The following is a 24,531-nucleotide window of genomic DNA, read 5'->3' on the forward strand; positions in this document are numbered from 1 at the left end:
ATCGCTCAGGGAAGGAGAAATCCTTCTCGATTGAGGCAATTAGCAAAAGAAAAGTTTGTAAGAAAAGATAAAATAATTTTGTGTTGGGACGATTCCTAATTTTTATACGATTCCGATTCCAGGAAAATATTGATTAACGATTCCGATACCAAGTACGATTCCGATTCCGAGGGAATTATTGTTTGGAAATATACTAGGTAGTTTTATACTTATGATCGGTAGTTCCCAAATATGTTCCCTAACTTTGGAAGAGATATTTTATGTCTACACTGTCGTGTTTTGGTTTAAACAAAATTATTATATAGTAAACTAAACGGAAAAATTAGCAAAGTTTATTTTAGAGAAAATTTATTTTACTTAATTGGAATACAGAAAAAAAAAACTCAAAGAAAATAGAATTTATCCTTCAGAGCAAAAACAAATAAAATAGAATTTATATAACAGAACAAAAACAAGAAAATTAGAGAATACACACGATTCATTATTTTGGTCCTCATAATTAACAGATTTAATGAATTAAATAAAAAAATATAGCGGAAGAGAAAGAAAATATATACTAATTAAATATAAAAAAGATAAATATTTAATTTAATAATTTATAAATGAACGTGCGTAATGAAAAAAAAAACAATATACCACGTGACATGGTGCCGTAGATACAAAATAACCTTTCCAAAGTTAACGACTATATATGAGAAATACCATTAATCGGAAGTTTTTGTGTTTTATACCAAAAAGTAGGTATAGCGAAAAGTTACAATTAAAGGAATTTCAAAAACGATTTTTTGTTTGGCTATTGATAGTTGTATTTGTGACGGCAGTTCTTCAAACCTCCATAATTCACAAGGAGTAGTTAACACCTATTATTTTTTCTTACTTTTTCATTGCTTTTACACGTTGTTTAAACGTGAAGAATAAGTTTAACCAAACTAATTTTGAAATAGGGTATATCAAAGGAACACATATAAAAATGATACCACTATAAAAAACAAATGAAATACTAGATAAAATTGAGCAAACATAATTACCAAAATTACAGAAAAAGATTAAAAAAAAAAAATGAAGTTTGTTGAGTGAAATGAATTATTGAAAGAAAATTAATTGAACTAATAGAAATGTTAAATAAGAAAAATGTCACATTTCAATATTTTTTTAATAATTAAATTCTCAGGGTTGTCGAAATTAAAAATTAAGTGATTTTTTTTTATTAGACTTCTTTCGAAGCTTGTTACCTTGAAAAATACATTTAAAACCCTGTTTTTTTTAAATAAATTGAAAAATAAACGCAATTAAAAAAATTTAATTGATAATTGAAACTTTAAAAACATATTAAACATTGAAAAATTACTTATCTCACAAATTAACGTCCAATAAAGTAGATCCAGTCTTCATACAGGAATTCGGTTATAATAAATATATCTTTCCTAAACTTAAAAATTAAATCTTTTTTTTTTTTTTTTTGAGAGAGAGAGAGTGCTTTAAAATCGCCGGGGAGTGCCGCCTAAAATTTTAAGGAAGTAAATTTTAGGAGTTTAGTGCCTTTCAAAGACGGTTATCATAATTTATTATCATCATTTAATTTCCTTTTTTTCCTCCCCCCACACCTTTCCACGTGGTTCAGTAGTTAACCAGTGCTCCTGTTGCTGTCAGTCAGCTATCTTTACCTAAGTTTTAATTTCTAGTTAAAAGAATTTTTCATGAATAGAATCAGCATTTTTAAAAATTATTTTTTTAGTTGTATATATTGTATTTACTCTTTGAAGTTAAGGAGGGTTAAAAAAATTGGTGACACCTAGATGGTGACGTAGGCAAAAAAAAAAAAAAGACACTGCGATTTCGACCCTCACTAATAAAACTACTCTGAGTGACTAGTTGGTAATTTTTTGTTCCTTTTCTTTTTTATTTTGCTCCTCCAATTTATTTGGATGCTTCATAGTTAAATGTTTTAACATGTTGGTTGTGGTCATGTTAGATGGTTTTATTCCTCACGATATTTTAATTTGACAGACTTTGCAAATGGCTTTCAACTCATCATCTTCAACTTCAAAAAGTTTCCATGCAAGACTTTTTTTGGACTTTGGGCCATATTAGAAAATTCAGTTTATCTGTAAACAAATAATTTACTATTAAATTTTGTTTTAAAGCTAGTCACTTATTTGGATAATTAATTGAAAATAATCCGCTAAAAAAGACAAAAAGAAAAAAATATAAAGGGATGGGGCGGTAAATTGTACCAACCGGTAGTTAACAAAAAAAACTTATAGAATTTAATTTTTGAAACCAATGTATAAAAGTTTACATAATGAAATGCAAATATGCATTTTCTTTTGAATTTTTTTTTTTGGTTGACTGTGTTCAATTCACACATGGTTGATGCGGTTCAATATTGCTAAACTATAAGTCTTAAGTAAAATTCTATTCATAAATACTTTTTAAAATGAAATTATTTAATTAATCGTAAATATTATTTAGACATAAAAATTAATTGATTACAAAACCTTTTAAAAATATATATATTAATTTCTTTTTTTTTCGGGAAAAAACTGCGCAAAACACTTTTAATTTTCAATTTAAAATTCTAGAAAAAAGATTATATTATTCTGCTTTTAATATAATCAAATTCAGGGTTTTATCTTTCTGGAGAAAAAATATAAAAAAAATAATGGATTTTATTTCAATGAAATTAAAAAAAAAAACTTGACTGAATTGAATTAATTACCCTTAAATTAACGAAGGGGTTATTTAATAACTTTAGGTTTGGGAGAGATAGGTATGGGGTCGATTTTTTTTAAACTTCAAAAGAAGCCGACTACTGTGAAAACTTTGCGAAATAATACAACGTGATCAATTTCATTTTAGAGATATTTCTTTCAAAAGCCTTCTTTTAAAAAAAGAAAAAAAAAGTATATTGTTCTATTAAACCTTTTACTGTTTAAATAATTTGACTTTGCTCGTTTTATTTTAAGAAAATATAAGTTGAAAAAGCATTTTCATTCAGTATTAGAAGATTTGTCAGTAAAAAAAAACAATCGCCAAAAAGATAAGCGTTTTTTTATTTTTACTCGCAATGTAGAGCCCTGCATACTTCTGTTCAAGTTAACTCTTTTGTAGTTTTGATTACAATAGATCTGAATGAATGAACCTTGTAAGGGAGGGGCACTAAGCATTGCCCTGTTAATAATGAATTTCTTTGGTTTCTTTTTACAACATGCTACATTTCTCTCTTGCGGTTAGAAATATCAGGAAATCTTTTTCTTTTTTTCAACATCAGACTAAAAGAATCGTAATGAAGGAATCGGAAAATTAAGGTATTTTTTAACGATGCGATTCCGATTTCAATACCTCCCAAAATACACGATTCTTACGATTAACGATTCCGATTAATCGTCCCACCACTATGAAAAATGCTTGAAGATATCAATAGTGGAATATTCTGTAGTGCACATTACGACTTAAGGTCCTTGTATTCTATAATATAAATCTCACCTGTTCGTTTAAATGTTTGTATGTATGTATGTTTGTATGTCTGCTTAAAAATGTCAACAGAGGCAACGGATTTTCACAAGATCAGTATCATTTTAAAGCTCGACCATTCGGATGACAAATATCGAAAAATTGTCTAAAAACATTAATTCCTTCACCCTCAACTGAGCACTTTTCTACAGGGAGAGGTTACTTTTTTAATCAATATTTTCGAAAGTCATCCCTCTTTTCGATTGTCTTGCCTTAATTTAAACCTACGTCACTTCCTGTTTGGAGATGGGTGCAACAGCAAACATGTCCCATTTTTTTCCCCACATTCTTTCCTCCTTTGTGGTATGGGTTCGAGCCTGCCTGCCTACTACAACTTTTTTTTTTTTTTGCTCAACACACCTTCGAACACCCGGGAAACGCCAGGTACCCAAGCTAGTTGATTATAAATCTGATATTCCTTTATTTTGTGAATTGTCAGAATGTGTTGTAATGTTTGTGTATCTGATGCCCAATCTGATATTCTTTTATTTTGCAAATAGTCAGAACATGTCGCAGCTTTGTGTAGTGAGAAATATCTATATATAAATCCCATAATACATTTAACATACGTGCATATGCGTTCCACGGTTTTTAGATTATAAATTATTCGATCGGGAGATCCTATTTATTAAAAAGTAGGATAGAAGGTGATAACATGCTGTAGTATTGGGAATCCCAGCTTAAATGCTATATAGGTAGTTTTTAGAAATAGAAGTTAAATAAGCATTCTAGGTTTCCCATCAGCGATTTGGCAGGGTCATAAAAGGTTAGGTTTGACAGGTATCAACCTAGATAGAATGCACCGGAAATTAGGGGTAACACGGGAATTGTGGTTGTAGGCTTCCGGTTGACAACCAAATGGGCTAAGAGTGGTCTAGGTGGAGATTTCAGGTCTTTCCACAACCAGGGTTCGAGATACAGGCTTGCCTTTAATAAATAATTGAAGCTTCAACTCCATCTTGTTGTTATCGATGCATCTGTCTGCGGTGACCACTTCCCAATGAGATGGAGACCAGCGTCCAAGAAGGCATCATACACTGGCCAAGGCAAGCAGGTATGTATGCATGATGTTATTTGCACATACACACCTTGACGACTTTCAAGGCAAGAAATAAGAGCATACACGCACCCATATAAGTAAGAACATTGATACGAACACACAGACACTTAAAAGTACCCTTAGAAGTAAAAGTAATTGTAAACAGAATAGTAAAAAGTAACAAGAAACAGGAAAAGAGAATAGCAACAGGAACGTTTAATAAGTAGAAGAAGTAAATAAATAATAAACAGGGCAAAACCATTTACAGTAACAATACTATGAACATTAAATTAGTATATAGATATGCTAATTTAATATTCATAGCATCTATCCTCCTTTTTAATAAATAGGATCTCCTGATCACTGAAGACGCAATGTAAAAAAAAAAAAAAAATTAATGACGTCGCTTTTGGGCCGTATGTGAAACTAAAATATACCTTCATGGTTTTCTGGCTAGAATCTGATGGTAGCATCTGTTCTGTCTAAAGATAGTATAATGATATCATTGGGTTTCCGCTCGCGCCAGGCGTTCATACAATGGAAATATATCACAGACTCCTATAAAGATATTGGAGATAAAATATAACAACCAGATATATTTTGACACTTCATTAACCAGATTACTTAGATAAATACTTTTACAGTTTTAACAAAAGGACTACGATAATATCGTGGGGTCTCCATTCATGCTGAACGTCCACAGGATGCCCAGCAGCAATATATTACATACGAAAGATGTCACTGTAGAATTTCCACAGGTTTCACCATTACATATAAATTGAATTAATTAAAACAAAAAATATGTGAGTATCAATTCTAAGGAGAAAAAAAAAAAGGAAGTAACTGTCACGAGAATTGGCAAAAATAGCTCATAGGAACATCTTTAAGAAATTTTAAAGTTTGAATAAACAAACCAAATGTCTTTGAAAGCACGTTAAGATGCAAATATTTTATTAAAAATCATTAGGTTTATTCCTTGCTAATGGAGTCAGAGATGACCAGGTTCGAATCTTCTAACCAGCAGTAATCTTGACTCCTGTACTAATAATTCTAGAAAGGATGAAACATGTGTTTGTAGGTATTAAAAAAAAATTTAATAATCATATATATAACTAGCAGTTCCGCCCGCCTTTGCTTGGGCCCTATGTACTGTTCATAACTTTATGTGCATATGGATATATTAAAAAGTGTGAATATGTACGGTAATGCCTTTCTATATCATAGGTTTCCTTAACTATCAGAGAAAAGTTAGTAGAGACAGCAGACGTCAAATTTTTTGAAACTTTGACCCCAATTATGACCCCTTAGCATTTATTGTTTTGGGCTCAAATCAAATTATAAAGTTAGATCCATGTCCAAGTAACCTATATCTAAAATTTCAAGTGTTTTGACCAAAAATTGGCAGAGAAGTTTGGTAGAGTTCTCAAAGGTCAAATCGTTGAACTTTGAACCCTTGACAGCAAAATTTCTGGACGAAACTTGATTAAAAAGATTTTCCCAAATCTCAATACCCTGTATGTCAAATCTCGAGTCTGTAGACCGAAAATTGACAGAGTTATTTGGTAGAGAAATGTACACAGACAGACACACACACACACAGACATTTTCACTTCTATAAATATATAAATTGATCCATGTATATATGAAATCTGTATGCTGCTACATGCATACAATTTTTTTTTCTTTCCTGCCATCTCACTTTCTCTCCCTCTTTGTCTATCTCTCTTTTTGCCTTTTAAAACCTGTTTCAGACAAATATGTATATTTTTATAATATTGACTTTTTTCTTATTAATTTCGGATAGTAAAATTTCCATCAGAGAAAGGAAAGAGGCTTTCCGTACTAAAAATGTCCTTAGTTTGTGTTGTTATATTGATGTTCTGTGCAGATGATGCTGCACGTTGTCGTGTGGATAAAATTTATTTACTTTGAATTTTTCTTATCGTTGCGGTTGTGGTTTTGTAATAAAAATTGGCAAAACACTCTCTAAAGCACCTTTAAGAAAATTTCAGATTTCAAATGAACAGACAAAAAAAATATAACTATAATAAAAAATTAATCGGAAAAGCTCACCAACACAAACGGTTAAACTCTTAGAGAACATTTGTTGTTTTTCAGGCATGCAAATCTGAACTTTTTGTTAATTCGTATTATTTGAATTCATCAGACTAATGTTCTCATCATGAGTGTAATTTTCACAACGTTTTAGTCGATGTAACCTCCGACCTTCTTCAGATGTATTTTGTCAAATTCGGGAAGGTTTCTATCAAACTCGGAAATTTGGATGGAATTTCGAGTGGAACCATTTATTTACTTGATGAGGATAGCATGCTCTTGTTCCGTCAGCCATGTAGATAGAGGTCCTAAGTAATTTGCAACTGTATTTTTCGGTCGCCCACACTGAAGATTGAACCTTCAACCTTTAAGTGAATATCACTTTTTACAATTGATTTTTCCAGGTAATCTAACTATTGCGTCACGGGTCTTTTTGTTAATTATTCTAGAATTAGCTAATGTTCGTTCCTTTCTTATGCCATGAAAAATTAGCACACAGTGAATTTGGTGGCGGGGGAGCAGATAAGAGGAGAGTAAAAATTGGAAGGTTTATTTGGGAGAATCAAGTATTCCGGAGAAAATATAATAAATATTGAAAGAAGAAAAAAGAATGAATGCATAATTTCTGGAAACACGCATGATAATTGGATTGCAGAACAGATTAGCAAATGAACGTTTTGGTTAGTAACCTATTATGTCTTAATATAAATGAGGAAATCGATTTTATTATATAGATTTAATGTAACAAATAATTCTGTTTGGAAATATTCTTTTATTTTGCAGACGCATATTTAACATTTGTCTTCATATGTTCCTTTCAGGACTTTTCTTTTGGGGGATTTTCAAGAATTGAGGAAGTTATGAGCCATTTCTAAATTGTTAATGACACACAAACAAACATGCACAAACACACACACACACACACACTAGAATTGATTTCTTGTTTCTTTTCTTTACTGTCATATCAAAAAGATGAACAAAGTTTTATCAAAATCATCAAAGTCTTAATGTTTATATGAATAGATCCCTCACTATCAACCAATCTCCAACCACTGCCCCATCACTGCATAAGTGTCTGTTTTACAAGTACTTTAATAGAATGTGCTCTGACGAACTCATTGCTCCCCCTAGATGTACATGCACCCGACACATCTGTCTAGTAGCAAAATCCCACACCTTCATGTAGATATCCATAGATACTAGAGAGCCTTTTACTCTAATAGATTCTTCTCTTGAACTGCTAGACTCCCTGTTTTCTTCTTCCCTTACTATACTAACATTCAGTAGTTTAAATGTAATGTGAATAGTCATCTTGCTCATCTCCTCATATAGTCCCCAGTAGACATGGTCCAAAATAGTAGCCCTTTACGTCCAAGTGACTAGAGTAAAAAAAGTTTTATTTTGTGTTTGCATCAAAATCACGATCGTTATGATCTGGAGGACGAAATGAAGACTTACCTTGAAAAATGTTAATTTTTCAAAGGTATTCAGGTATAAACGAATATCAAAGTTTAATTTGTCGCCAGCAAGTAATTTTTATATCCATATTCTCATGTTTTTTTCTAATACTTTAAAGTGGCTGCCATTTTTTTTGTTCCATAAGACAGTTGACGCATGCTCCAAGAATACAAAAACACCCCCTCCCCATGTTAAGAATGGCGACCAGTGAAAATAATAAGGAATACATTGGATAATGAAGGTATTATTATATCATTAGAACTACTTGCCAGCGACAAGTTTAACTGTGATATTCCTCCATACAAGACCTGAAATAGAAATCAACTTTTTAATGGGGAGTCTTCATTTGGTCCTCTTTGCCACGGACCACTTATCAAGGCCCAAAAGCCACCGAAGGATATGGATTAAGTGAATATCAGGTAGACGATGAGACAGCAATGTAATGATTGGTAACGATGGTGGTGATTGGGCAGAATTTGATTAAGAGGGCGACTTAATAAAAATTTATTTACATTGAACTTAAAAATAACAATGTTGTAGTCGGGTGGAAAGCAGTTCTGTAGTATCATGTTCCACAGACGAGCAGTTCTAAGAAAGGAACTTTAATCATGGAATTTTCGTTTAGTTTTAGAGAGAGAGAGAGAGAGAGAGGGAGAGAGAGAGAGAGGGGGAGAGAGAGAGAGAGGGACAGAGAGAGAGGGAGAGAGGGACAGAGAGAGAGGGAGAGAGGGACAGAGAGAGAGGGACAGAGAACCCATTGACAGTGGTTAGCTAGACGAGTTTTTGTTATCTATGTCTGAAAGGGAGGGAGGAATAGATAAAAGCTAAGTCGAGCACCTCTCATGAAAATAACAAGAAAGTTTTTGATTCAAGTATTCCAAGTACTGAACTTTACAAAGCGACAGCAAGCCGAGGAGGCAAACTAGTATTTAAATAAAGTTTAAGCAGATTCGATATCACCCACATCTGCCAACAAACAAACACGCAACAACAAAAATAAAAAATGATAAACCCAAGATGTGCATGCAAAACTTTAAAGCAGACGATTTTAGTTTCGAACTCGTCAAATCGTCACAACATCTGGGGACCACAACATCGTTTGGAAGGAAGGAGGGTGTTATCAGGATGCGGCGAGGACTGTCAATCTTTCTGGACAAGAAAGAGCCCATGTATTTAGAGATATGTTATTATTTACCTCAGAGTCGACATTAGAACCAACGAGTGAGAGAAAGAGCGCTCTCTCTCTCTCTCTCTCACACACACACACACACACACACACACACACACACACACACACGTGCGGGCGTTTCAGTGACACCGGAAAACAGAGGTTGACTCCCGACAGTACAAAATCTGAACAAACGACAGAAGCGGATTAGTATGTCTCGGACACTTGTCTTGGCTGAAGTGGCAGGTTGTTATGCCGTGTCATGAGCATATAAGAATAATTGCAAAACAAGCCTTGTCATTTTGCTGGCCAAACTAACACATCTATTTCTACGGCAACAACACACCTGTTACTACTATCACTAACACTACTACTACTACTACTAATAATAATAATAATAATAATAATTACTACTAATACTTATAATAATAACTATTACTAATACTACTAATAATACCAATAATAACTACTACTACCACTACTACTACTACTACTACTACTAATAACTAGAAGGGAGACCCGGCGTTGGCTGGGGATGATCAACAAATGTTTCACACTCCCATATTTTTTATTGCCATCAAAATCCGAGAAATCGCTTATTTTTTCAATCAAATTGATTGCCTGCTCTAGTTAGGAACCCATCACGGTGCACTGGGAGAACGCTTCATATGCCTCTCCAAAGTAGCTTTTAGTCTACAATAAATTGTAGTTTATGCTTCACTGTAGAGAATCTACTGTTGATTTTATAAAATTATTATATATATATATATATATATATATATATAATGGCTTGCATTCAAGTTTAAAATGCAAAAGTCAAGTATCATGGTGCAATTGTGCTTTAAACAGAAACATTCATTTCGAACGTGTCCCTGTCACATCAAAAAACCTACTTGATTTTATATGTCGGGCCTTTCAATAATAATAATAAAACTTCTCAAATGCACTTGTGATGTTATGCTGTGTTAGGCTTTGTAAGATGTTAACTTTGGTTAATATTACCTATCCCTTCTTTCATTGGAGTTTTTGGATCAATTATCAATACTTATCAGAGACATTCTGATACAAAACCTATCTAAAAACATAAAGTACATTTGTATGAAATTTCATAAAAATCAACCCAGCCGTTTTCAAGTCCATAGGAAATGAACACACACACACACAAAGTTCCTTTTATGTAAAATATTATATCAGCAAAGCAAATACAAATCATCATTGTGAGTAGGAAGTCAATAGCAAATGGCTGTTATGATCACTTTCTTTTGTAAATGAATTGTGTTATCGAAAAAGATGGTGAGTACTGGAAATTTAGGAAAACTTGTCATCCAGACTCCAGGGAATACCAGTTTGTTATCAGTCAGTAATCTCTGATGATGATTTGTATGAAAACTAGTGTTGGGACGATTAATAAGAATCAGAAGCAGGAATTGGAAAAATCAGAACTTTTTGGGGTATTGGAATCAGTATTGGAATCGAAAAGATTATAGCCTAAATTCAGATTCCAAACCGATTCTTTTCATTTTTTTTTTTGGCAATAAAAAATGAAACAAGCACAAATGCATTTTTTTTTTATTAGAAGTTGTTCATTTACAACGTAGGATTGAGAAGGGTCACAGAATGGGTTATAAATCTTATTTACAGATTTAACATTGATTCACAGATTTTATTTTATTTATAGGCTATTTATTGAGAGATAACTTGCCTATTCTCTTTGTAAACTTTCACATCTATTTGCTAAATGTCTATATGCCCCCATCCAAGGGAGTTCACTTGATTATTAAAAGGTTTTACATGCTCTGGACAGGGTTTTTTTTTTTATACATTTCACTAGACAAGAAACATAAAATTATGTATGAAAAAACATGTTCATTATTTTTGAAATCCAATAGAGCTGAAGACGATGTTTTGCTTCTAAAATAAAAGAACTTTTTGATAAATCTCTTGTGTGGCGTACTGGGAAAATAATTTTTCTTATGAATAAAAATGATTAAAATTTAATTTTACAAGTAGCTTTATACATTTCTCATAAAATTTTATATGAAAAACCATGTTTATTATTTAAAAAAATCTAACTTATGCAATGAAGCTGAAATCGATGTTTTTGATTCTAAAACAAACTAATTTTTTGATAAATCCAAGTGCTGGCACCGGGTCGCCAATTAATAGAAGAGGCAAGTGACTAGCTTATAGGTAGAAACCTTCTTCCTATAATAAAAATAAAGAAAATATGACAACAATAAATAGCAATCAACTTGGACACAATGTTTGTATATTAAAATACTTTTTTTATTTAACCAAAGTAGCTTTATGTGATTATATATGTTTTTTCTGTAGAAATGTATTTTTATAACTGAATAGCATGTGTGTATATATATATATATATATATATATATATATATATATATATATATATAGTGCCACGCTAAAGTATTGGATATATTACATTTTTCTTCATAACTTTAATTAGGGTTCAAGATTTTACCTAAAATTTGGTCAGTATATTCCTATTACTATTCTAAATTATATTTGGAGCAGTAATTACAAAATCAAAGTTTAGAAAGTTTATATTTAAGGAAAAATATGAATTAACAAACGCAAAAGTATTGGATACACTTTTAATAAATTCTTTTTCTGAAATAAATTTAAATGACTTTTGCTTAGTGTGTTGCAATAATGCAAACGATTTATCACTGACGAATGAGAGAGCTTTATATTAAAATAATTTTATAAAATTCTTCCAGTTTGGGCTCACTCCTTCAAAGTCAACCAGTTCATTTATAAAAATGCCTAAAACTAAATTCGTCAAAAAATCATTGATAAGCACAAAGAAGGAAAAGGGTATCGAATAATATCAAGGGAACGTAATCTTCCACTTAGTACAGTTGGAAAACCCTAGTGAAGCTGTTGCAAATCTTCCAATACTTTTGCGTGACACTATATATATATATATATATATATATATATATATAAAAATAGAGAGAGAGAGAGAGAGAGAGAGAGATGTGGGATATTGATTACATTTTTTCATTACTTGTGATCTAAAATGTACAAATATTTTTTTTTCTGTAGAAATTTATTTTTATGACGGAATAAAATTTGACATAACTTTTTTGCAAACCAAAATACCAAATTGAAATCTAGCATCCTGACGTTCCAAAAAAGAATTACCACATTTTTTATGTTAAATATATATTTGAAACTTATCTTCCATTCTTAAATACTAAAATGATTGCTTTTTCTTCTGTCAAGTTTTTTAAAGGTTCCACACGTAATCACCTATAAAAATAACATTTCTTTTTGGAATGTGGATTTAGCTGAGAGTGTTAATCTAAACATTTGTCTTTGTTATTATTATTATTATTATTATTATCATTATTATTACCATTATTTCCATCTCGGTTTTGTTTACAGCAAAGCAAATCAATTTAATAACCCACCAAATTTTTATAATAACATCTTAACTTCATTCATAGAGAGGAGGCACAGAATAGTTAACAAAGCCCACGCCCTTCCCATGTAAAAAAATGGTTTTCTAAATAGTAACATTATTTAGAAATTCGTTCGTAACTATGGGGGCATTGTTAAATATTTTGTTCTTACATCGTTTTCTCATTTTGCCAACCAATCGTCGATTATTTTCAACTGTTTATGAAAACTTTCAAGTAGCACATTGTACACTAATGCTGAACTGATATGATCTGGCTTTATTTTAAAATCAAAATAAATCTTTTGTTGTCTTTCAATTTTCAATCAATTACAAGGAAACATTTCAGAAAAAAATATACGCGGAAGTTACCCGGAAAAAGTGCCCATACAAAAAAAAAAAAAGTCTTGAAACTTATTTAAAGTATCTCATATGTTGAAATTAGAATAAGCTAAAAAAATTACAAAAAATGATACAGTAGATGTATTTTTAGCAAAAAAAATCTTTCACAATTACGTTCTGACATTTTTGTTTGTGAAAATGGCGAACCCTTAATTTAAGTCAAAGGAAATAAGTCAGTTTGTCATACTGAATTGGTAGCACAACATATGAAAAAGCTCAATAATTTGATAAATTTTATAAATTATTTTTCGTAATTTGTTAAATTTATACCTATTTCGACAGATCCATTTTGGTAAAAGTGCAGAATCTTTCCTCCCACAAAAAATCATTTCAAATTACCACTAATCTAAGTTTTTAAGGAAGCTGAAAATGAAAATAACATTTAAAATTCAAGGAAACACGTAGTTTCCAAGATATAAAGAAATTATAGTTTCAAAACATAATATTACGTTGCTTAATATCTGGAAAAACTACTTATTTGCAGAAAATTTAAATGTGATATTCATTTTCGGCACACTCAAAAACATCTGGAAAGCAAGTTTTTTAAAGGTAGGTTTGTCGCGGTTTCAAATCACCACCTCCATTTTTCTTTCTCTCTCCAACCCTCTTCTCTTCGCCTTCCCTTAAACAAAGGACACGATAGGCTCACACAAGCTAAACGTATAAACATTATTTGGGTTCAGTGAATGCATTCACCTTCCCTTTCTTTCCATCGTCAACTTCGCTACGCATGTCAGAATTCAAATATATCAAACAATATGTCAATAATTTAGGTGATTGACTTTTTACTTCTTAGATGAAATTAATTTAAATGGAATCCTCAAACTCCCAATCTATGTTTAATTGCATAAATTTAGTTCTGGAATTAATTAGAGTCATTTGTTTGTCTTATTGGGAGCGATGCCTCTAACATCATGCTGGCCAAATGAATACAGCCAGCCTCAGTCCAACCAGGGAGTTTTCGTCCGGAGACCAGACCCAGACGGAAGAGTAGAAGGAGGCTTCTGAAATGGCGACGTTGACGCTACCAGTCACATCGACCGAACCCACCAGCCGTCTCAGCAGCAGTTCAAACAGCCCTTATCAGGGCTAATAAGTTTTTCTACGAATGCGATTCACTACTGCTTACCTCCTGACACCCACCAGCAGCGAACTTCACTCCCAGTCTCCAGCAGCTTCCAGCTCACTCCTGCAGCCTTCGAGCTCCTCCTGCAGCTTTCCGGCAACCTCGCCTACACCTTGCTCCTCCAGCCTGCAACCTTGCCTGCACCTCGCTCCTCTGGTCTGCTCCCTACCGACCGTCCGTTCCTTAACACTGACCCTACGTTCTCAGTCTCGTCTGTTCCTTAACACTGATCCCACATTCTCAGTGTCGTATGTTACTTAATACTGACCCCTAAACTCTGTGTTGTCCGTTCCAGATTGCCCCGACGTCCAGCCGATCGTTCCAGACCCAGCGAGCAACCCTAAACCATGCTACGTCTAGAGTACATGTTCCAGACCTTAGCCTCCAGTGACATGCGACCTTCCGGACAATCAGCATCAGGATCACACGATTTTTTGTTCCTTTGCAAATAAATGGCGAACCCTTGTCTTTAATCAAACAACCTGTATCTGTCATTCTTCTTTGTCTTTTTGCCCATGTCTACATCGTTAGTTGTTGGGTCGATTGTCTCAGGACGACCGGCCCTGCAACAAGTTTTATGTTGATCTACCAGGCCACAATTACCCATTTTACGTTGATCAACCCCCACAAACAACAGAAAAGGGTAGTCATAAAGTGGGTGCTCATTTTACGTTAAATAATTATAGAAAACGGATCCCTCATTTTTGGAACCTATAATTTCTTTACGAGTGGCGTGCTATAAATAATGCCCCTGACCCACTTCCAGTTGTCTGATCTAGCTGAAATTTTGCATGTGCAATGATTTATATCTCTACAGGTTATGTGGTAAATTAAAGCTCTGAACTAATTGTGGTTTCTGTTTTACAGGTGTTTGAACCGAGTCAGATGTGAAATCGAGCTTGTTGAATGTCGAGCAATGATCCAGTTTTTGTATTTGAAAGGATGCACACCACAGGAGATTTTTGATGAAATGAAAGAAACTTCTGGTGATAATGCCTCATTATATGACCTTGTAAAACGCTGGTATCGTGAATTCAAATATGGCTGGAAGTCTGTGGAAACAGCTCCCAGACCTGGTCGCCCCCCTCCCTTCTGCCATTGATGAGGCCTCTGTCTGTCAAGTTGAGGCTGCCATTTTGGAAGATCGGCACATTACTATTCGCCAAATAGCCCAAGATGTCAAGATTAGTACAGGGTCTGTGGAAACTATCATTCATGACCATTTGCATATGCATAAGGTGTCTGCCAGATGGATTCCCAGGTTGCTCACACCATTCCAGAAGCGAGAACACGTCGAGCGCTCGAGGATGAATTTGGAGATGGGCCAAGAAGATGAGTCAAAGTTTTTCAAAAGACTGATTACACAGGATGAAACCTGGGTCCATCACTGATCCAGAGACTAAAGCCGAGTCAATGCAGTGGAAGCACTTGGACTCACCACCTCCAAAGAAGGCAAGGGTGCAACCCTCCGCTGGCAAGGTCATGCTCACAGTCTTCTGGGACCAGGACTGAGTAGTGATGACAGATTTCCTGGTAAAGGGTACCACAATCACAGGAGCCTATTATGTTTCACTTTTGAGGAAATTAAGGGAAGCTATCAAAATCAAGAGGTGGGGCAAGATCAGCAAAGGTACCCTCCTCCTGCAGGACAACGCTCCGGTCCACAACTCACATATCGCCAGATCAGAATCACAGGCATGTGGTTATGAAATCCTCGCCTATCCTCCCTACTCTCCTGACCTTGCACCCTCTGACTTTCACCTCTTCCCAGCCATGAAATTGTTTTTGAAAGGAAAGCGTTTCCCAGATGATTTCTGAAGTCATGTCGTGGTTGCAGGACCAACCTGAGGTGTTCTACAAAAACGGTCTCCATAGCTGCATCAACCGATGGGAGAAATGCATAACTCTGGGTGGTTCCTATGTAGAGAAAGACTAATAACTGTGGCAAGTTTCGTTGCTCTACTCCTATGGGAAGTGGGTCAGAGGCATTACTTATTGCACGCCCCTCTTATATCTTGGAAATTACTTGTTTTCTGGAATTTTAAATGTATTTTCGTTTTCAGCACCACCGAAAACCTAATTGGTGATAATTTTAAAGGATTTTTTTGAGAGTGGAAAGATGCTGCGGTGCACCTTTACCGCGATTTGGTGCTTATGCATTTTTGATACTGCGCTATTTTAAAATAGTTTTTCAGGTTAAATTCAAGTTTCACGATATCTTTTTTTAATTAAATTGTTAGACAGTTACAAAACCCCCTCCCCTCCCCAATATATTTTTAAGTAAAAGCAATATTACTTACTTAGTTGTCATGTCGAAAATAGTAATACATCTAAAAATTACGAAAATTCATCTAGTAGAAAGTCATTAACGAAAACGAAAAATTGGGTAAATTTGCATTTTTCTTAGGCGTTCATAAAGTAGAAAATGAAGAGTTCACAGACAAAAGACAGAACTCGGAACGCAAAATTTAGATTACACCGACATTTGTAGCTTCGATAGACTTTTTTTTTTTTTTTTTTTTTTTTTTTTTTTTACTAAAAAACATTTGCAGTTTATTCTACACGATAAATTTTCGTAATTTTTTAATATGTTACTATTTTCGACATGTAAATTAGATATATAATATTGTTTGGTAATCGTGAAGAAAGACAGAGCCTGTTTCCTCCGTTTGACTATAGGTGGCGTTACTGTCTGTCCACCCAGCTACGGAAGCACAAAATGTGCCACCCGTGAAATAAAAATAAATGTTTTTGTTATATTTTAATTTTAAACATGTTTTTTTTTTTCTTTTTGCAAACATATTTAAGTTTGGGTTTTTTTCCTCAAACATATTTACGTTTTTTTTTTTTTTGTTTTTGCAAACATATTTAAGTTTTATTTTTCCAAACATTTACGTGGCTTGTTTTTTTTTCAAACATTTAAGGTTTTTTTTTTTTTTTGCAAGCATAAACTAAATATTTTTGAAATATTTTTCTTTTTGAAAAGTTTGCTTATGCACTTATTGTACCGCGCTATTTTTAAATTGTAGTTTCAAGTAAGATTCAGGTTTTACAATATCCTTTTTCATATATATATATATATATATATATATATATATATATATAACTACTCGCGGAAAAGGTAAAATAAGTGCAGAAAAGTAAGAAAAAAGGGAGGAGTCCATAAAAAAAAAGATTAAAAAAAAAAAAACGTTGATTTTTTTTTTTTTTTTTTTTTTTTTTTTTAAATCATAAGAGCGTAAAAAATACTCGCGGAAAAACGGTTGTACCCATAAATATGTTTAAAAGAAAAATATAGCAAAAACATTTAGTTTATGGTTGCAAAAAAAAAAAAAAAACGTAAATGTTTGAAAATAAACAAGCATCAAAACGTAAATGTTTGAAAAAAATAAAACTTATATGTTTGCAAAAACAAAAAAAAAACGTAAACATGTTTGAAAAAAAAAATAAAACTTAAATATGTTTGCAAAAAAAAACAAAACAAAAAAAAAACGTTTAAAATTAAAATATGACCAAAACATTTATTTTTATTTCAAGGGTGGCATTATATACATTTTGTGCTTCCGTAACGGGGTGGACAGACAGTAACGCCACCTATAGTCAAACCGAGGAAACAGGCTCTCTCTTTCTTCACGATTACCTATTGTTTTTGGTGCCAATGAATGCACTTACTGGTCCGCGTTATTTTTTTAAATCGTATTTCCAAGTTTAATTAAAGTTTTATGATGTTTTTTTTTTATTCAATTGTATGGTTAAAGTACAGAATAGATACAAAACACCCTCCCCTCCCCATGTTAAGAATGGCTTTTTAAATAATAACGTTATTACTTCAGCACGGATCACTAAGTGCATGAGTACCTTGTTTTTATTTCTTTTTTGTTTTTTGCTTAAAACGACATTTAAAAAAACATTTAAAAAAACAACAACAAATAAACAAACAACAAAAAAAGAAAACAACGATCTGTCAACTCTATCGTAAACACGCACCAAATTCTGCACAAGCACCGGCGTTTTACTTAAGCAAAACAAATAAAATAAAAGACAATAACAAAGCAGTGTTTTATAAACGTGTTTTGAAAACTCACTTATAAAGTAAACGAGATAAACGAATGCAATTTAAAATGTTGTTTAGAAAGTGAAAATAAAGTCTTATTAATAAATAAATTAATTCTTTATTTTATTAAAAGCATAATTAAAAACGACAGAAGACAAAAAAAGAAAAAAACTTTTAGAACGTCGATTTCGAATTGACATAAGCCTTAAGCGTCAAAAAGTAAACTTGAATAACGGAATTACTTACGTCGTCCATTAACATGATGATAAAATTGGGCTGCGCGGAAGTTAATAAAAAACAAGTCGAAATGCAAATTAGACAAAAATTAAAAGCCATTATTATTTCGCTTCTTAAATGAACTTTTCTAACAACCGAACCAAATCAGAAACGGAAGGAAGACGAGTGACCCGCCTTGAGCGCACGATCTTTCGATTGACCATTACAATCTTTTTTTCTTTTCTTTTTTCTTCTCTCCTACAGCTGTGTCTTGTTGTGCTTAAAAGCTTCCGTAGTTTTTTTTTTTTTTGTATGCGGATCGCACGTACGCACCGACTCATATTTCGTTTCAACTACTTGTTCCGCGCCTTTTATTTATTTTTTGGAAACTGTCCCCAAAACGAAAGAAAAGTTTCTTTTAATTCGTAAAAAAACGATACATTTAATTTTTTTTATGGTAGCCAGTTGACGCAAATAAAGTTCATATCAAGTAGTTTTATTGACGAATTGGTTTAATTAGTCAGTTTTTTTTTTACGATTGTCATGTGCATCCATACATAATTTCGCATTGTTCATTTTCTTCTCGGAATGCCAGATACGGATGGGAATATGAGCGTGTTATCAAAGCAGCTACAAAGAAGGTGGGCTCCCTCTACCGTGTTAGAAAAATAATCACATCTGACAGTCTTCTCCATCTCTACAAAGCGACCATTCGTTTTACAACTACAGTATAACCCGGATATAAGAGACTTCTGATCCGGGCCATACAATTATCTTATATCCGGGTTACACTTATATCCAGGTTTCTTATATCCGAGTTACCCTATACAGGCTCTAATTTGGGACCAGAAGAAATCTCTCTTATATCCGTTTTCTTATATTCGAGTATCTTATATCAGGATTACACTGTACTTTAATGGAATGCGCTCTTATGAACTCTCAGCATATGTGCCCCTTCGACATATATAACCCCAAGGAACCTGACAAGCAATAAACTCCTATTACTTTACTGTAGAAGTCTTCCAATACCGGAAAGCCGGCTACTCTAATAGTTTCTTCACTCAAATTGCTAGACTTTGGAATTTCCTCCCTGTTTCCAGCTTCCCCAACTGTACGAACATGCAAAAATTTTAAAGTAATGTGAACAAATATCTTGCTGCTTAATTATTTATGATCTCTAATTCATAGTAGCTATTTTCATCTTAATGTCTGTGCCTTGTCAGGAGTGAACATGAGTTAAAAAAAAGTGTGGGGAGGTAGAGAGGTGATGCAAACTAGTATAAAAATTTACTAGATTTCATAAGGGATCCCTTTTCTTAGTGCACTGCATAATGTGGTAGTAGTTGTAGAATTACCTAAAATACATTTACACAGACTTCTTAGAGACGTCAGACCCAAATTATATCCCTTTACGAGATCGTAGAAACACATTTGATCTGCAATATAAAAAGGGATGCACTGAACATTCGTTTTTAATTTTAATCTAGTCTTGACAGACACGCCTCACCTGATCCACTTTTCGTTCACCTGGACTATCAGATGACAGCACTTCATAAACCATATCTCTCTTCCTTTAAACTAGCTGATATGAAAATGTTATGTGAACATGTTCACTCACAAACATACTTTACACTGTATGTAAGACTTCTCCTTTCAACGTACACACACACACACACATCAGTTTTAGAGTTTGTTATGCACATTATAGTGGACACGATTTCATTGCAAACTCAGTCAAGTTCGCAAAAAATAAACGTTTTTTTGTATACTTTATTGCTTTTGAGTTGTTATTTTGTTTTCATTGGTATATGCTTGTATTTTGAATGTCGGCCAAAGCCTCAAAATAATTCTTACTAGCGAGGAGAGGGGGGCTTCGCCCAGTCGTAAAATACGCTTAAATATGGTATTTTAATTTGTCCAGATTTCGTATATATCATTATACTGTCATGATGTCAAAAGTAAAAAAAATAAAAAAGTATTTGGGTGCCATCAGCTAGAATCGAAACTTAAAGCAAACCTGTAACATTCAAAACTGGTCACGTTACCACTGTACCAACGTGACACACATATGAAATGATTAAAAATAAAATAAGATGAATATCCAAAATATATAGCAATTTTTTTCAATTTTGACCCCTCTTTGATCCCTTAAAAACTATTTTAACTGGCTAGACCCATAAAAAATGGCTAAAGACCCCATAAAAATGGCTTAAAACCCCATAAAAAATGGCTAAAGACCCCATAAAAATGGCTAAAGACCCCATAAAAATGGCTAAAGCAATAAAAAATGGCTAAAGACCAATAAAAAAAATGGCTAAAGACCAATAAAAAAAAAAATGGCTAAAGACCAATAAAAAAAATGGCTAAAGACCAATAAAAAACGGTCCATAAAAAATCTAATCATTTGAGGCCCCGAGTGCTGCTCTGCAACTTTTAGATTCGCAAGGGATAGAGTTTGGAAATATGGAGACTAACAAACAGATAGACAGACAGACAGACAGACAGACAGATAGACATAGTGAGTTTTATAAATTAGATTACGAACAGCAACAACAGCAGCAGAGAGATCATGGTGGTTCAGTGGTTAATGATGCAGGCTGCTGACAACTTGTGTATGGCCAGTTCGAACCCAGTTTGTTCCACAGAAACACTTTCACTTAAGAATATTGGCAACCACAGGAGAGACGTTGCAAGTCTGTCTTTGTTTTATCGTTACTTCCATGGCAAGTGCTCGTCTGAGCTCCAATCTCTGATTCCCCCTCGCCAATCTTTCACGATAAACACCCATTTAGCTGAAACCACTGTCAACAATTTTCCCCACTCTTTATCTGTGCCAAACCCAATATGTAGATTCCATGAACAAAGCTTCTTACTTAGAAGTGCACACCTGCGGAACTCTGTTTCGTTTGCCTGCTTCCCATCTGAATACAACCTGGATGTCTTCAAGTCCAACAAACAAATTCCTGATGAACCGCCCCCTTAAGTAAGACACTTTATCAAATCTCCAATACTAACGATTACTACAATACTATCCCATTGATTACTGTACACGCAATAACCCTTATCCCTGAGTGGCTTCCGGGCCTTGATAAGTGATGACTACCTTGTAAAAAGAAACAAAAAAAAAACCTTCACGTGGTTCGTCTTGTAAGTACCTGATATCCTTCTAGAAAGAATTCTTAATAGAAAAATATTGGAGATGGAGAAACGATACAAATCATCACGAATGATGCTCAACCAAACAAACACACAAGCAAACAAACAAACAAACAAACAACAGCTATTAACGAGGTTTGAAATAGCTGCTTGCCTTGCGACTTAGGTGCTGATTGGAGCAAACATGTAATTTCGATTTGGATTGAGCCAATCAGGAACAATCTCATACGTAAGCAGATCACTGGTTCTCAAAGGTTATTTAAGGGATTACATAGTATGGTTCATGCTTTTTAGCCACATGAAGACACAAACCAAACATGAGCTATTAGAGTTAACAAGAAGACTTTACTATCCAAGATGGCGATCTGAAACATGTCAACCTACTCCCAATTCCACTCGACACACAGAATTACCTCCAAACAATAATAAATATGAACTGTTCTATATTCCTTACAAACAGGACATTAATGTTACAACTTTAAATGTAATGTGAATAGATATCTCACTGTTCATCTCCTCAGTTCTCTCTTAGACAAGATCTCAAATAATACTCTGTTACGTTCAAAGTGGCAATATACTTTGTTTGGGGTGAAAAAGAGTAAAAAAGAAAAAAATATAATACATATCTGTGTGTAAAAGATGAAGAAACAACTTTCCTACCAGATTGCATTTAAACGGCATGTAACCATTTTAGATGTAACTATGTTCTTGCTTTCATTTGAGTTGGGGTTGCCACCTGGACTTAGTGTTACTGGTAAGATGAAGGTAGTTTTTTGGAGGGAAGGCTGCTGTCACTCCGATTTAGTGGTACGATGAAGGGAGTTATTTTTAATCCTCCCCTAAAACACACACACACACACACACACACACACACACACACACACACACAATTTATCTACTTTAACAAAAGAAAATTTCGGTTATATGCCTCGAAAATGTTATCCAGTTAAATAATGGTTTGATAAATAAAATGATCACCCATTTACAGGCCATTTTATTTATCAAACAGATGTAACAGAGTTTGGATGCCCGTATGGCGGCTATATGCTGTGGCGAAATACGTCTTGATAAGGAAAAAGAAAAAACAAAAGCAAGTAAATACACATACAATGCCACAGTGCCTATTATTCACACACCAATATTCATACTGATAGAAAACAACAGACAGGAAACATATAGACATACACACTTTTTTTTTTATTCTTGTTGTAATTTTAACCTGGTCAGCTTCATGAAAACATTGATTATTTCATCAGAACTGCAGAGATTGATTTTTGTTGGTAACAGGTTGGTCTAAAGAAACTCATTAAAAAAAAAAATGACCTCCTGGACTGAAATAAAATCCTTTGCAAATGCACAGAATATAAAATAAATTGAACTTGCGTGAAGCCAAACTCTTCACCAGATGTATTTTTAACTTATCTACACATTCAAGTATTGATGAAATTCAAAATGAAGCTACATATTACAAAAATCTGTCATCACTTGAGCAGCAAACGATGTGAGGAGATCAAATTAACAGGAATTTGAATCTAACTTTCGAGGAGATTTTCAGCCGATACCTAAAACAGATGAAACATGAATTCACCAGCATTTCTCTTCTGACTCAAATCTGCAGTCAGCTGAGTTGACGTCAGCAGATAAAAGTCATCCAAAACGACCGATGACACAAATATCAGCAGTCAAGGCTTTGGTTTCTATTTTGAGATGTGCATTTTTGTTAACATGACACAATCATTTACTCGGTTTGTCATGGGGATGTTTCTTGGACTGTTGTGGCATCCTGGGAAATAAACACGATGTATACATAGTAAACCACCCATTTTAGAACAATTCTGCATTTTTAGGCCAAATTTTGCTAATTTAAAAAAGTCTAGCCTATTTTTTTTTTTTTTTCTTTTTAATTAGGTTTCAAAATTGCCTTTTCTGATTATTTTATTTAAATATCTGGTTATATATATGGTTATATTCAATTTTTGTTACCCGATATTTACAAATATTTTGCCCAGACGATTTATTTTTTTCAAATTGTTTTCTTTTTAAGCACTCTTCAAGTTTCATCACTCGAAATTTACATTATAAATTAACAGAAAAACTCTTTGGTGTACTTACGTGTATACAAAGCTTCTAATACAATAAACCTATCCCCATATCGGACCCACTCGACGAGAAAACACACACACCTTTTATATAAAGGATTTGTCATTTATCAATCTAAGGGCGATAATTAATATCTGCTCTGATCCTTTGCTGTGGAGAGTTTCTTGGTTTTATTGAAAGGATGTTTCTTGAAATGTTGTTACATCCTAGGAACAGCAACCAGCTCCCCGGGTGTTAGACACGATCAAGCGATAGGCACATCAAGAGGTTGATATGACGTCAGCTATAATTGGCTAGCAGGTCTGGCCATTATTGAATTTTTTTTAAATCATTACGGGCAGCATTTCCATCATTGGCATTCATCATGACAGGGAATGTTTCTCTAAAAATTGAATGCTTCACAAAATAGAGAACAAGACATATTTTATAAAAATATAGATTTATTTTTACACTGGAAAAGCATATTTAATTAAGACCTGTTGAGACCAAAATTATGCTGCTAATGGTGTTTGCAGCCAAAACTGCTATACATCTGCTTTTGATGGAATCCAAGCTTCGACTGTCTAAAACAACACAATTCAATTCTCCTCTCTCTCTTTCAATGAAGATATAATCTCAAGTCACCTGTCAAGCTGAGCCAAACTGTTATATGCTGAGATTTTGAAATATCTGCCTCTACCTGTATCTGGTTCTGGATATGACCTTAAACTATATCCAATGGTGAGGCCCCAGCTGGCGGGCTTTGAGGAGTGTGGAGCCACCCTTTAATTGCCATTGCTCCCAGGTCCACTCTGACCTGGAGTGGTAGTACCTGTTATGG

The 24,531-nt window shown here is 33.6% G+C and overlaps 1 protein-coding gene across 2 annotated transcripts in view; it reads right to left on the bottom strand.

The window, feature by feature from the left end:
* The window catches only part of LOC145279777 (N-acetylgalactosamine-6-sulfatase-like), a 148,971-nt gene extending 130,228 nt beyond the window's left edge, over positions 1-18,743 (bottom strand). For both annotated transcript variants that reach the window (XM_080131100.1, XM_080131099.1), the window contains exon 1: positions 18,486-18,743. In XM_080131100.1, coding sequence (XP_079987226.1) covers positions 18,486-18,575 — 90 coding nt within the window. In that variant the 5' untranslated portion in view covers positions 18,576-18,743. The remainder of the gene's footprint in view (positions 1-18,485) is intronic.
* Between the last annotated feature and the right edge of the window lie 5,788 nt (positions 18,744-24,531).

Source organism: Euprymna scolopes, chromosome 7 (genome assembly GCF_053919585.1).
Source record: "Euprymna scolopes isolate OS-2025 chromosome 7, ASM5391958v1, whole genome shotgun sequence".
NCBI classification, from domain to species: domain Eukaryota; kingdom Metazoa; phylum Mollusca; class Cephalopoda; order Sepiida; family Sepiolidae; genus Euprymna; species Euprymna scolopes.